The sequence below is a fragment of the Psammomys obesus genome, unplaced genomic scaffold (genome assembly GCF_907164565.1).
Source record: "Psammomys obesus unplaced genomic scaffold, mPsaObe1.curated_primary_1811, whole genome shotgun sequence".
Taxonomy (NCBI): domain Eukaryota; kingdom Metazoa; phylum Chordata; class Mammalia; order Rodentia; family Muridae; genus Psammomys; species Psammomys obesus.
Window position 1 is genome coordinate 24,009,946 of NW_026596040.1, and position 12,948 is coordinate 24,022,893.

At 44.8% G+C, this 12,948-nt stretch overlaps 1 protein-coding gene across 3 annotated transcripts in view; it reads right to left on the bottom strand.

Annotated features, from left to right (window-relative positions):
- Piezo2 (piezo type mechanosensitive ion channel component 2) overlaps positions 1-12,948 on the bottom strand; it is a 348,488-nt gene that overhangs the window by 9,951 nt on the left and 325,589 nt on the right. For all 3 annotated transcript variants that reach the window (XM_055622927.1, XM_055622925.1, XM_055622924.1), the window contains 6 exons: positions 11,620-11,872; positions 10,232-10,364; positions 8,981-9,128; positions 8,671-8,885; positions 6,366-6,524; positions 4,426-4,573 (listed from right to left, as the gene is read on the bottom strand). In XM_055622927.1, coding sequence (XP_055478902.1) covers positions 4,426-4,573; positions 6,366-6,524; positions 8,671-8,885; positions 8,981-9,128; positions 10,232-10,364; positions 11,620-11,872 — 1,056 coding nt within the window. The remainder of the gene's footprint in view (positions 1-4,425; positions 4,574-6,365; positions 6,525-8,670; positions 8,886-8,980; positions 9,129-10,231; positions 10,365-11,619; positions 11,873-12,948) is intronic.

The window sequence follows — 12,948 nt, forward strand, 5'->3', positions numbered from 1 at the left end:
AGGGGCCGAGGTCAGGCAAGGCGGAGTGCTTCCTTCATAGCATTGGGGAAGGGCAGAAACCTGACCCCAGCCTTGGAATCATGGGGTCAAGCTGCGCCAAAGCCTGAGACCTATCTTCACCCTGGTGCTAAACGCGGCCAGAGCGACTCATCAGGGTTGTCCTGTACCTTTGCTGGTGATGGACTTGAAGAGCCATTAGATGATAAACTTCACTGAATCAACCTCCTAGTTTCCAAAAGTCATGCCAGAAAAAGATCCTTTATTTTAATTTCCCAAATAGTCAAAACATGTGCTTTCTAACTAACCCCTGCCTGGGCTTGGAGGATAGAAAGGCACCCTTTAAACTTAATGTACAGCGCACACTTTCAAAGACCGTGTTGTTCAGGTTCTAAGATCTGCATGGCCAGCATGACCCTCTACAGAGAAGCCACTGAGTGCTGGGCATGGTTGGTGGGAGGAAAGGGGGATTGAACATGGTAGGAACAAGAGCCGGCACAGGGTCAGGAGGTTTCACCTCTGCTGGCCTCACCAAAGACTCATTAACTTTCCCCTAAGTGTAGTAAGCAAGTGGGAGGAGCTGGCTTTGCCTGAGGAGTTAAAACTGTTTCTTGTGTGTTCTTGCTTGTTACTCCTGCACAGCCTCTCTCCCCTTCAGAGTTACTTTTGGGTTTGGTTTGTCCACTCTGATATCATGTTGAATTTCAGTCACCATAATGAGCACAGGAGGCTGTTAGAGCCTTGAAGGAACCCATTTGGAGGACAATGCAGTAAGAGGCTATCTTGAGAGATCCACTCTAGGCCAGCTAGATCTCTAGTGTTTTCTGTGTTTCTTTACGTGGTATCCTGTACCAGCTGGGATCTTTGCCAGGAAGAAGTCTGTTTCTAGAGGTGGCCCCTTCCATGGTAAAACCAGAACCCCAACTTACCCCCATCTGCATTCCCTGGTAGATTATGTTGAAGACCTTTCAATGGAACTGCCAACTCTCTGTTCCAGGCTCCTTCCTCGAGCCTTCCTAGGTAGCTCAGTGCTTTACCGTTGAAAGGCTGGAAAGCCAGAGTGCTGTTTCTGTTATATATCTAATTAGCTTCCCAGGGTGTGTTGGGAAGGGGCCACATGGGAACCATCAGAAAGTTGGGAAAGTTGGCAAGGAACACGCAGTCACAGTCCTAAGTTTATGGCAAAACTTTCGGGAAATTGTTCTTGCTTCACTGAGTGCATTGTAATGAGCTTATCACAGAGCGTCATCAGAGACAAGAAAGGCACTTGAGTTTCAATGTGCTAAGGACTGGGTGGGTTATACAGAGAGTTGGAAGGCCCTATGGGAAGGTGTGGATCAAATTTGGGGCAAGGGGAGACCTGTGAGAAAGAAGTGTCATATTTGACATTTGAAGTTGGGAAGGAGTTAGATCACGAAGAAGTGGGCAGGAGATTTCAGAGAGCGACGACTCACCAAGGCATTAAAAGTACCCAGCAAGCAGATCCAGAGCAGGGGAGACCCGTGGAGGGACTGGGGCAGGGACTTAGGAGCAAACAGAAAATCAGTTGTTCTTTACACCCCAGCGAACTCACACTTTCCACTAATGCTCACTCAGGAAGGCCTCCCTTCCTCCTGGCGAGTCTGTTATTCCCAGGAGATGCTCTGTGGAAAAGCATCTACTGTAAGTGTGCCTAATTGGGTGACAAGTTATTCATGTGTGTCTTACCACAGCAACATAAGAGCCAGGCTTTGGGGTTGTGTGTGCTATAGCTGAGTTCTGGCCACACAGATGGTACTCAGCAAGTGTTCAAGACAGATTGGAAACAAAGGCCACACATTCTCAGTGCTCCACTTGCAGCCCTTTGTAAGAGGCTGTTCCAGCCATATTGATTTATCCAGGCCCTGGTATCTAGGCTGCCATAAAAGGAGACTGCGGTGAATATAACAGAAAGAGGACGCTCAGCCCTAGCTTCGAAGGCTTTCCAGACGGCCATCAGGAGAGGAACCCTGAGTGTCTTTGAGGATGAGGGCAGGCCATCACCCTTTCTCTATATATGCCCGGCCACTATGGATCCAGCCAATGCCAGATTACATATACTAAAGGGGGAATTACGGGTATAGGCTATTTTTGTTGTCGTCGTAACTCGTTCAAGAATACAACCTGATCCTATTTGTCGAACATTCCCATACTGTTAGGAGTCATGAGTATCTACAGATGATTTAACAGTTGGGAGGATGTGTGGTATCTGTGAAAAATACTCTAGAACTGTGAACCACAAATAAGTCTTTCTTCTTTCTGAGTTGACTTGTCTTAGGCATTTGGTTATAGTACCAGGAGACTTAGTGTCTTTGTGGAGTACATTTTCCTCTGAGATCTTTAGTGTGTACTTGGCTGGTTCTTGAAAACCATCTTTTAAGGCTCTGCCATGCGATGCTGCTCCACCACGCAGCAGCACTGACTGTTAGAAATGTCTTTATTTTCTTTTTACTGACAATTATTGGAGATTTTGCACACTTCTCTTGTTTGTTGGTTTATGTCTCACAAATATGAAACTAGTTTTGCACAGTTTTTCTCAAAGTTTCACAATGTTGAAAATTTTGGAACATTTGGAAAACCTTATTTCTGCTTCCTCTTACAGTCTGAACCAAATGATTCTTGATTATTTCTCCTGTTCATTTGTGTAGCCATTTGTTACACAGAAAACATTTACAAGCCTTTGCTACCATGTATCCTGTATTACCTGTTTCCTCTGCTAAAGAGCTATTCCTATTTTCCCCTCTGGTTGGATATAGTTTATTCCCAGAGAACCAGTCAGAATGGCAGTCTCTCCACAGTGTTGGGAAGTGGGGGAGGGGGAGGGATTTGGGCCAAATAAGGAGTCCTAGTGAGGAAACTGAATTTTTCTTAAGGAATGGTCTTGTTACCACAGGAGGCCATCCCCTCTCCTTTCCCACACCTTGTTGGGTTCTTTCTCTGCTTTCTGTCGGTCCCAGAGTGGAAATCAATCCCCTCCTTTTATAAATTTCCCAGTTTCAGATGCTTGTTACAGCAACACTAACAAACAAAAACAACAACAAACAGACTAAGGCATTCTGTCATCATTCCAGTTTTTCTGCTCTTTAAAATAAGGACAAGAGGCTGGAAACATGGATGAGTGGCCTGGCTGCTCTTTCAGAGGACCGGTGTTCAATTCCCAGCACCCACATTGGCAACTCCCAAGAGTCGTTACTCCAGTCCAGGGGGCCCATCACCCCCTCCCCAGCCATAAACCTGCAGTTTCCGGGGAATCTCATCACAAACCCTGTTTCCGGGAAAAGAACATGTATCAAAGTCCTGCCCGGTCCTAGCAGCTTAGGGCTCCCAGCTGTAGTTTATTAGAGCATAAGCCTACCCGAGGAGCCAGCCTGAAACCTTCACTTCTCAAAAAGAGAGAAAAGGAAAAAAATTCATAGCAGCCTTCTGACTGCAATTTGAGAGTGCCCGAGGCTAGAGCTAGGACAACTGGCTGCACATCTGTGCTGTCTAGTGTCTCTACCTTTCTTCTGATGCTCCCCCTCCCCCATAGCTCTTATGCGTAAAAAAACCTATGTTAAAATACCTGTAACAAAAATCTCCAACTCTGCTTTGTGGCAAAGGTCTGACACTCTTTTCATCTCCAAAGCCACAAATTCTGGTTTGGCCTGAGCCGAGATTCCTAAAAGTTCTGTAGGAAGTCTTCAGTGGCAGTGTGGAGCTGTGACTCTGTCTCCTCAGCACTGACAGGTCTCAGTCCCTTCAGTTCCATAAACCTCATAAACACAAGCACCCGCCCAGGGGGATCTGGGAATGCCCTCTAGCTGTCATGCACATTAGGGAGATCTCTTCCAAAGAGATTATCTCTGAGTTAAGTCAGGGAGACACTTTCCACCCTTTTGCTAATGTTGGTTCTGAGTTTCTGTCTAGTTCCATAAGGTAAGCTTTTAGAATATCCAGTAAACCTAATGGTCACCTGGTAGAATTACATTTTCTTTCATTTCCTTGAACAGAAAGCCCAACATAATTATCCACCATCCAGAGTGAAGGAGATGGTAGAGTGAGCCCACACTGCCCAACCTGAATTTCTCTGCAAATGGTTCCATTTGCTCCCCAGCGGGTATTCCAGGGTGACTGGGGCACGTGACAGCTGGGGCACATGACAGCATGCCACCTCTTCCCTACATCAATTACGATACTGTTGCCACAGGAAGAAAACACTGGGATCCTGTTGCTGACAACAGCAGAAACGGCTTTAAAGCCTCCAACCCCAGTGGGTTGGAAATCAATGCTGTATTCATAGCTCACGGCAGGTCTTGGCCCCTTCTTCCATCCGTTTGGCCATCGTTACATGCAGCATCCACAATTAATCTCGGGACAGAGTTGTGCTCAAGAGCAGCAGGCAGGGAGGAGGCACTTTCAATGGCTCTTTACCTTTTCCGACTCTCGCCAGCACTTTAAGATGAAAATGTGCGCGTAGATGTCCTCCACACAAATCCAGCTGGACAGGCTCAAGGTTGTGTCTGTCCACACCCAGTCCATCACAGCCCGAAGCTCAGTGAGGAACGGGACCAGGCGGAACCTGCCGGGAACCACACTGACTCAGACAGACATTTGGAGGAAGGCCCTGTTGTCTACCTCACCGCAGGAATTCACGCGACAATTTGTGTGAAATGCCACGAGTTAAGAAAAACTTTCAAGGGGATCTTCACAGTAAAACCCAACTGGGACTACAACTGCATATTAATACTTTTCATTCCTATTTTCTCTGATGGTTGCAACTGACTGGGATTTCACATTAACAGAATATTGAAGTTGATTCTGTTTGTTTCACATGAGCTTGTACTGTAAGAATCAGTTGGGCAGAAGGTTATTTGAGTTACTCTGGCTTTGTTGATAGATGAGTTGCTAAAGAGTAAACATCTAATGAGATGAGAGCAAATGTGGGAAGGCAGAGGGACCAGGGAATGTCACTGGAGCCAGAGGCCTCACGGTCAGTGGCTTGCTAGGTTAATGAGCCTAACTGCTTCTGCCAAAACCTGTTGATGTTGAGCTGGGTTGAGCCATGGGCTAATCTGAGCTCCAGAAGGCTCTCAGGACTACTCCAGGGTCTTTGAATGATAGAGATTTTCTCCCAGGCTGGGAAACTGGTCTCATTCTAGGATCCCACAGCTATTTTGTAATCATTCAAACCCGCTTCCCTGGATTAGTTCAGCTCTGCAGATTAAATAGAAGCCATTTGCCTGGGAAAGAAACCAGGCCCAGGCCTGGAGTTCAACATGTGGCTGATCACAACATCCAAAGGCACTCAACACCTCTTCTGAACTATCACCAGGGCTCAGGGCCAGAGCCATAGAGGGGTCAGCTGTACCTAAAGCCACCTTATCTCTTAAAACACGGTGTAACCTTTGGGGGAAGGTAAGGGTATGCTACTGTAGAATCATCACGTGGGAGAACTAAGGTAGCTTGCTTGAGGCAGCACGATGTTCCTTAGCCCTCTTCAGGGATGAACCCACTGCACACAACTGTGGAGGTATTCTGGAATGGTTCAGATTCCAGTCATTCTATTTTACTATGCCCAGAAATATATTAATATTTATGGATTAGGTATTTCTACTCTACTCCTCCTCTTGTTGCCTGAGAATTTCATACATGCATATAATGTGTGTGTGTTTTAAATCTAATCCACCTCTTCTTCCATCGACTATAATTCCTCTCCTAGCTGTCTCATCATTTTTTTCCCACCCAGCTCCATGTGCTGTTTATTTTTTAAACCCATGGAGGCTACTTAGTGCAGACTATGTGGGAAAGGGTGTAGGATCATCTGCTGGAGCATGGGAACCTCTCGGGACACACACCCTTGGAATCCCGGTCCCCAGCAGTCACCAACCAACAGCAGTTCAGCTTCAGGTGGGTGTTTGTCACCACACCCTTGCGCCAAGCCGAGATTCTGTCTGGACTGATCTTACGTGGGTCTATGCACGTTGTTACAACTGCCTTGCTGTGTCCAGAAAACACTGTCTTATTGTCCTCACACCACTCCCTCTGGCTTTTAGAATCTTTCTGCCAACACTCTCCTTCGATGATCCCTGAGCCTTGGGATTAATTAATGAGGGGTAGCCCCACATTAATCCCCCAAACGCTAGCTATCATGGTAAACCAGGCAAGTTACTAAAGTGAAAATTAACCGAGTGTGGTGATGCTAGGGCAACTTCCTGGCAGCATTTCAGTGATTACAAGTGGAAAGGTCCATATGTTGCTGACATGGCCAGTGTTCCAGGAGGCCTTACAGCCCTGCCTCCTCACGGAAGACACACCCTGCCTGCCTCCCCACTGCTTCTGCTCCACCTGTGACAGACAGGGCAGTGCCTCACCCTTGAAACAAGAACAGGTTGACATAATTGTAGCTCTTTGTGAGGAAGTTTCCGAGCACGCGTGTTGGGTAGCCACAGCGGATTTGATAGGCAGACAATCCAAAGTATACACACTTCACAAAGTACCAAAGCTGAGCCACCAGGTTCTGGCTGAATTTCCTAAAAGGCAAAATGATAGGAGGTCAAGGAATGGGATCCTTTTCTTGTACAGAAGACAACAGTTCAGAATAACAAAGGAAGAAACTTCCCCTCTGCCCCTCAGGACAATTCTAAAGAATTCTCTATCTAGTGGATTACTCCCAAATCAAAAATTTAACAACTAAAAAAGAAAAAAAATCTGGATTTTGTGAATGGAGCATCCTCTGTGCATTATCATTAAGTTGCTAATGCTAAGATTACATGAAATTATTGTTGAGTCAATTCATCAATAAACACTTTTATACAGCATATGTGATACAGGTGCTGTAGTCCAAATGTAAGTATATTCTTTAAGAAGTTACATTTTAACTTAAAAGAATCCATAACCTGGCTTATGTATAGCAGAAAGAATTCTGTATCAGAAAAAAAAATGGGCAAATTCATCATCTACCTTGTGCATGGAATTTGGCTTATTTTTTCGATTTAAGGCATAGATATTATTAAGTATTTGTAGAAACATTCATTCTATATCATAAACTAACAAACAAGACCAACAAAATTCTTCCAGTTGTACTATTTGTACAGAATAGCTGCCTTTCCAAATTGTATGACCTGAGGTTTGTTCTCCCACTATTCATGGGCAGATATGAACTTTACTGGACTGTTGGGTATCTTCAGAGTAACAGTCCCTTATTTATTTGATCTATTTTAGATCCAGGAAAATCCTCCCAGTTTCTTTTTCCTTTGAAAGTATTCCCATCCTAATAGTGTATTGTTAAACAGTAATAACTACTATGGGACTAAATGGAAAGGTCAGAGGCTAGGTGCTCTAATGAGCTATAGCTACAATGAGTTCACTGTTAGGGACAAATTTGGAATTTTTCATTATATGTTACATCTGAGTTAGTTTCCTTATGTAGTACAGAAATATTATTAACCATCCCAATCTGTAGATTTTTCATATGACTTGACTAAGGATGACTCTGAGGCTTGAACAAAAGAACAAACTTGTTATTGAACATGAGGACTTTTCCCAGGATGCTTGAAGATGTTTAAAACAGAAAGCCACCACTCTGAATGTAGCATCATTGATGTGGGAACACAACTGCTCAAGACAAAAGTTGAGCTACACCATGTTGTGTATATAACGTCTGATCTATTTAACAAAACCTCTACTTAATAAAAGCCTCACTCCATGACCTGGGCACTTCCACTTTTATGGGCCACTATTTTCTATAACCCAACAGAGTAGATGTCTCCTGTTTACAGTAATCTGCTTTGTTTTCTTTTTTTTTTTTGGTTTTTGTTTTGTTTTGTTTTTTAATATTGCTTGAGTTGTTTACACATTAAGCCCTAAGTTGGTCACAAGACTTGTTTGAGGTGAAACTGTGGGTTAAAGATCCTATAAGAGAAAAAGGAGAACTTTGGGTGAATTAGAGAAGTGAGAATTGAGATTTTGGGTTACTTTAGAACTTAGCTTACTGAAGGCTTTTAGATTCCTTTCTAGGTGTTAGGGGAAAACCAGTAGCCACTTTCAAGCCCTGCTCCTAGTAAACTTTAGGCTGCCTTATTCTTGAAATGCAGTCTTGCTGTATTGCCCAGGCCAGCCTCAAACTTATGAGCCTTTTTGCTCTTGAATGCTGGGATTACTGTGTACCCAAACTTGCTCAGTACTATCTACCCTTTATAAACTCACTCACCCTAACTCTCATCCCACTTTAACCATTAGCACTGGTTTTTTTGGCAGAAAAAACAAACAAACAAACAAACAAAAAAAAAAACCCACATCATTTCATAATGAGTCTTCCTGGTCCCCAACATATTGCTCAGCCAGGTCCCCTGTTTCTCATGAGCATCTCAGACAACTTTGTCTCCTGTCCTCTTCCCTACTGAAGGGTGCACCTATGACCAGATTTAGTTCCTCTTGACATAATCTAGGCTGTAGAGACAAACACAACTCAAAGATCTTTGGTCAGCCCTGGACCTGGGGCCATCACTTCTCTTATTCTGAAACCTTTGTTTCTGCAAATGTGGATGGAATACAGTTAAAGCACTGAAGAGAGGGAATCAACTCTTACTCTAGATTTGAACTAAACCTTAACTACAATCCATGCCTTTTATTGTGCTGCTGTCCTGTCCAATTGGGGCTCTGTGGAGGAGACCTTACCTCTCAGTCACACTGGGTAAGATGAAGAACATCCAGAAGTGAATCCCGAACACGAGAATGACTTGGAAAATGACCTTGCCTAGCACAGTCTTCCTGAGGTAGAGGGCACGGTCCACCACCATGGTTCCAAACTGAATGAGGACCATCACCAGGAATGGCCCCGGGACCTGGTCTTCTGATAGGGAAGAGGTGATATCTGCAGCTGCTGAGTGTTTCTGGGGGAGGACAGAACAGGCTAAGTATGAGTGGCAGTTCCCAAAGATGGAAGTCTGTCATCAGGGAATAAGTGGAAACCCTCGACCCAACCTACCCCAAAAGCCCAAAAGCCAAAGACGATGATGATGAAGTCCACAGTGTCTGCCAGGAACATCAGCACATACACATCAGTCACAGCACTGTAGTCTGGGTGGATGAGGTCATAGAAGAATTGACGAATGGGCACATAGATTTGGAGAGTCCTGCAAGACAAGCCCGCTTGCTTCAGAAGGGCCAGAGGGAACAGTGACTGATACTACCTTCATTCCACTTCTCCTGCTCCTCTCTATGCAGTTCTACCTTCTTCTATGAGCTTAGGCAGAGTCCTGTGGAGAGACTCTGGCTCAGGAGTAGAAGTGAGTTGATTGTCAAAGCAGTTAGGACCCAGAGGATGCCATGACTCTTCTCTTACCCAAAGCATAGCAGAATGGCCTAAAGTCCTGCAAGCCAGGTGCTGGGATATGGCTGTCTGGGTCCGGCTAGTCATTACATGGGAGCCTTGCTACAGAAATTTCTGTATTGCACCTTTGTCTTGTATAAAATTAGGGTGAGACTATTACTGAGGCACAGGGTCTGGGGAGGATAAAGTGAGGGAGCCCACGAGGGTATTGAGCCCTGGATAGCTAGATCTGAGCATATACAAATGTCTCCTGTCTCTTCTGGCTTGAGGTCTTATGCCCATTATGGTGTCCCTCTGCTGTTCTTGGCTTTTCTTTCCTTTCTCTGCCACAACCACTCTGCCCTGATATCGCTGGCTTGTCCTTCAAGCCTCTACCACATCTTTCACTATGATTTGGGTTCTGCCTTCAAATCAAGTTCTCATTTAACTGCTGCCAGATCTCCAAGTCTGAGCCTATCTATCTTTAGGGCTGGCCCTTGCTTGGTTCACATTACAACCCCAGACATGCTGTGCCTTTCTCCACGATGTTGCTTGGGTATTGCCTCTTTGAATCAGCAACAAGTGGAGGGACCTGTGAAGTAGGTTCAGGACCAACTGTGGGACACTGACTAGGCAGCCTGGCCCCCTGTCACCAAGCTTCCTCTCTGGAGGAGAAAGGGCACCATGGTTCTCATCCATGTGGACTTCATTATCCTCTTTGCCTGGCTGGGCTTTCAGAAGCAATACCTGAACGCTTATCAAATGAACCCTTGAGCTAATGCACTTACTAACAAATGGTTTCTAAAACAATATAACCATGGTAACAAAACTCCTTCTCAGCTCTTCACCTCTGGTTTACAGGAAGCCATCGTATCAATTCCCCAGCTCCAGAAAAAGCGCACAGCCCAAATGTGTCTACTCACTCACTTCTTTATGGTAAATGCCTTTGCTTTGATTAAATGCTCCTGAAGCTTTTCCATGTAAAGTTCTCTTTTGCTTTTCTGTTTAATGCTCAAAACACTGCTTCCTTTCTGGCTACTGTTTCGGGTGCTCGTGCTGCCTAGAAAGAGCAGAAAAAGGAGAGAAATCACAGGCTGAAGGGCAAACAGTGGATGTGCCAGCAGAAATCCGGTTGGGAGGAGGGTGGGCTTTCACTTAAAACAGAGGATGCGAGGCCCGGAGGAAGTAAGGCACAGATTGCTTTCAGAGTCCCTACTGAGTATTTAGGAGGCTGAGCTCTCTCTGCTGTTAGGAGACTGGACTAGATCGTGGGTTCACACCTACTGGTTCTTCTCTGCATGGTTCTGTAGCCTTTGCTCAGAAAGAAACATGTGGTAAAATAGTTTTACTCATGCTCAGTCATGCTCTGGGTCTCAGCTTTTCCTGATGGGGGGTACGTGACTCAGACTTATTTTCATATCCTAATTTCTTCAACTATAAAACCAATATGACTGAGTCTTCCAGTATCTAACTCAGACGTAGGTTATGAAGACAAATGAATGAGTACTGGGGAAGCATCAGGCATGAGCCCCATAACTACACAGGCCCAATTACTTCCAAACAGCCCCTGAAAGGATAGCTACTTTCTGATCACACTCACTGTTTAGTAAGAAATTAATAACTAGCTCAGGAAATAACTTCACAGTTTTGTTGAAAGTCCCCAACTGAGGCTGATCCTGGTGGCATAGGCTTGTAATCATAGCTATCTGGGAGGCTGGAGCTGGAGAATTCGAAAGCTCAAGGCCCACCCATGCTACAGAGTGAGTTCAAAGCCAGCCTGTGAAATGGAGGGAGACATACCTCAGAATGAAAACTACAGAAACGGAAAGAGAGACAGAGCCCAGTGGTAGAGCACTTGCCTAGCATACAATATGAAAAAGATCCTGGCTTCAGTCCTCAGTACCTTACCCCCAATCCCCTAAAAAAAAAAAAAAAAAAAAAAAAAAAAAAAAAACTTCACCAGTAAAATTGAAATCCGCTTTCAAAATCTGTTAAGATTTATAGTACACCCAGCAAAGTTTTTATAGATGATGGGTAAATTATCATGTGCTTTAAATAAATTAGGCTGTGTGCTATGTGCTTTTCTCTATTACCTGAAATCCCTGAATGTGGTCCCTGAATGGACTCACAAGTACTGAACAATGAAGCTACACAGATGAAACAAAATCCAGACTTGGGTCTGTCTGATGCCAGAGCGTGTTTCTTCCATGTTACAATATCTTCTCTTGGTAGCACCCAACCACTCCCCTCCCCAGACACAAAGACATCAGAAAAATGAGACTGCATGGGGCTTATTTTAGCCATGGACTAGATACCTCTTTTGGACCTATTTGAAGAGAAGCTGGACCTTGGGGAGATCTGGGAGCTGCTGCAGGAGCGTTTCCTCCTGATGGCCGCTGGCTGCTCTGGGAAAGTCACATGCACAGACTCCACAGAGGCAGCCAGGTTGATGGACTTCAGTGAGTCTGAAGAGCCTCTTCTGCCGTGATCCAGGGAGAGCTCATCGTCAGACTCCTCCTTGTCCGTGCCACTGTCAACAACGTCATCCTCATCCCATAAGCCGTGACACTGAGAAGCAGAGAAGGTGACAGCTGAGGCGAGAGTCTCAGGTGGGCCAACTGGCTGTCTTTCATACAGTATTGATCCCAGCATTCAATCCCTTGACATTGGAAATCCAAGGGAGGCATGTCTAAAGAAGCTTAAACAGAACTGTGGGAGTGTCCTAGGAGAGTGGAGATGGTTGTTGGTGAAAAGAGTCTGTATAATTAAAGGTAAAGTTAGGCAGATAGAGCAAGGGTGAAATGATAATTTCTTGATTTGTTAGAGCCTTCTAGTGCTCACAGCTAGCATTAGAACTAGCCTTGGCCCACTTAGTAAGCAAACATGAGCCCAACCTTCACACCCTACATTAAAAGTGTCCCCACTTTGTAGGATGACTCTGTACCTATCCCAGCTCCCATGGTAGGGTATGCCTTGGCTCACTTAAGACTCAGAACAAAACTGCAAATACTCTACTCAAAATTTGTACAGGAACAGAAGGCAAAGATTCTGATGTCTCCTGCAGATACTGGTTCTTGCTGTAAGAAAATATGATAAAGAGATGTTAAAGATGGAAATGATACATAGACCAGGAGGCTGAGAACCCCTTGGTCTTGTGGAGCATGATCCCATGGACTACATATGGCATATGACAGGCTCCACGGGTGTGTGACATACCCAGAGAGCTCCTCTCTTGAGCTTTAGATGGTTTGCTTTTATATTTACTCCTCAAGGCTTGGCTTGTTTCTCCCTGAGAGTCATAGTTAAGAGGACAAAAAGGCAGAGCATAGTGTTACATGATTGTCATGTAGGATGCTGAGGCAGGGCGATCACAACTTTGATAACAGCCAGGGCTACATAGTGAGTTCTGGATCAGGTTTGCAGGTAGAGCAAGGACCAGTATATGTTAAACACAAACAAACATCAAAGCTCCAAGTTTTATTCTAAAAGTGATTCTTCTAAGGACTGATAAAGACACAATTTGATTAGGTGACATTAGAAAGGGAGTCAAGGTAGAAACAGGAAAAAGCAAGAGTGTAACAAACAGGCACAGCGGCTTGGAAATGCAAGCTGTGCAGTAATTTGTACATGCTTCTAGTGGAAAT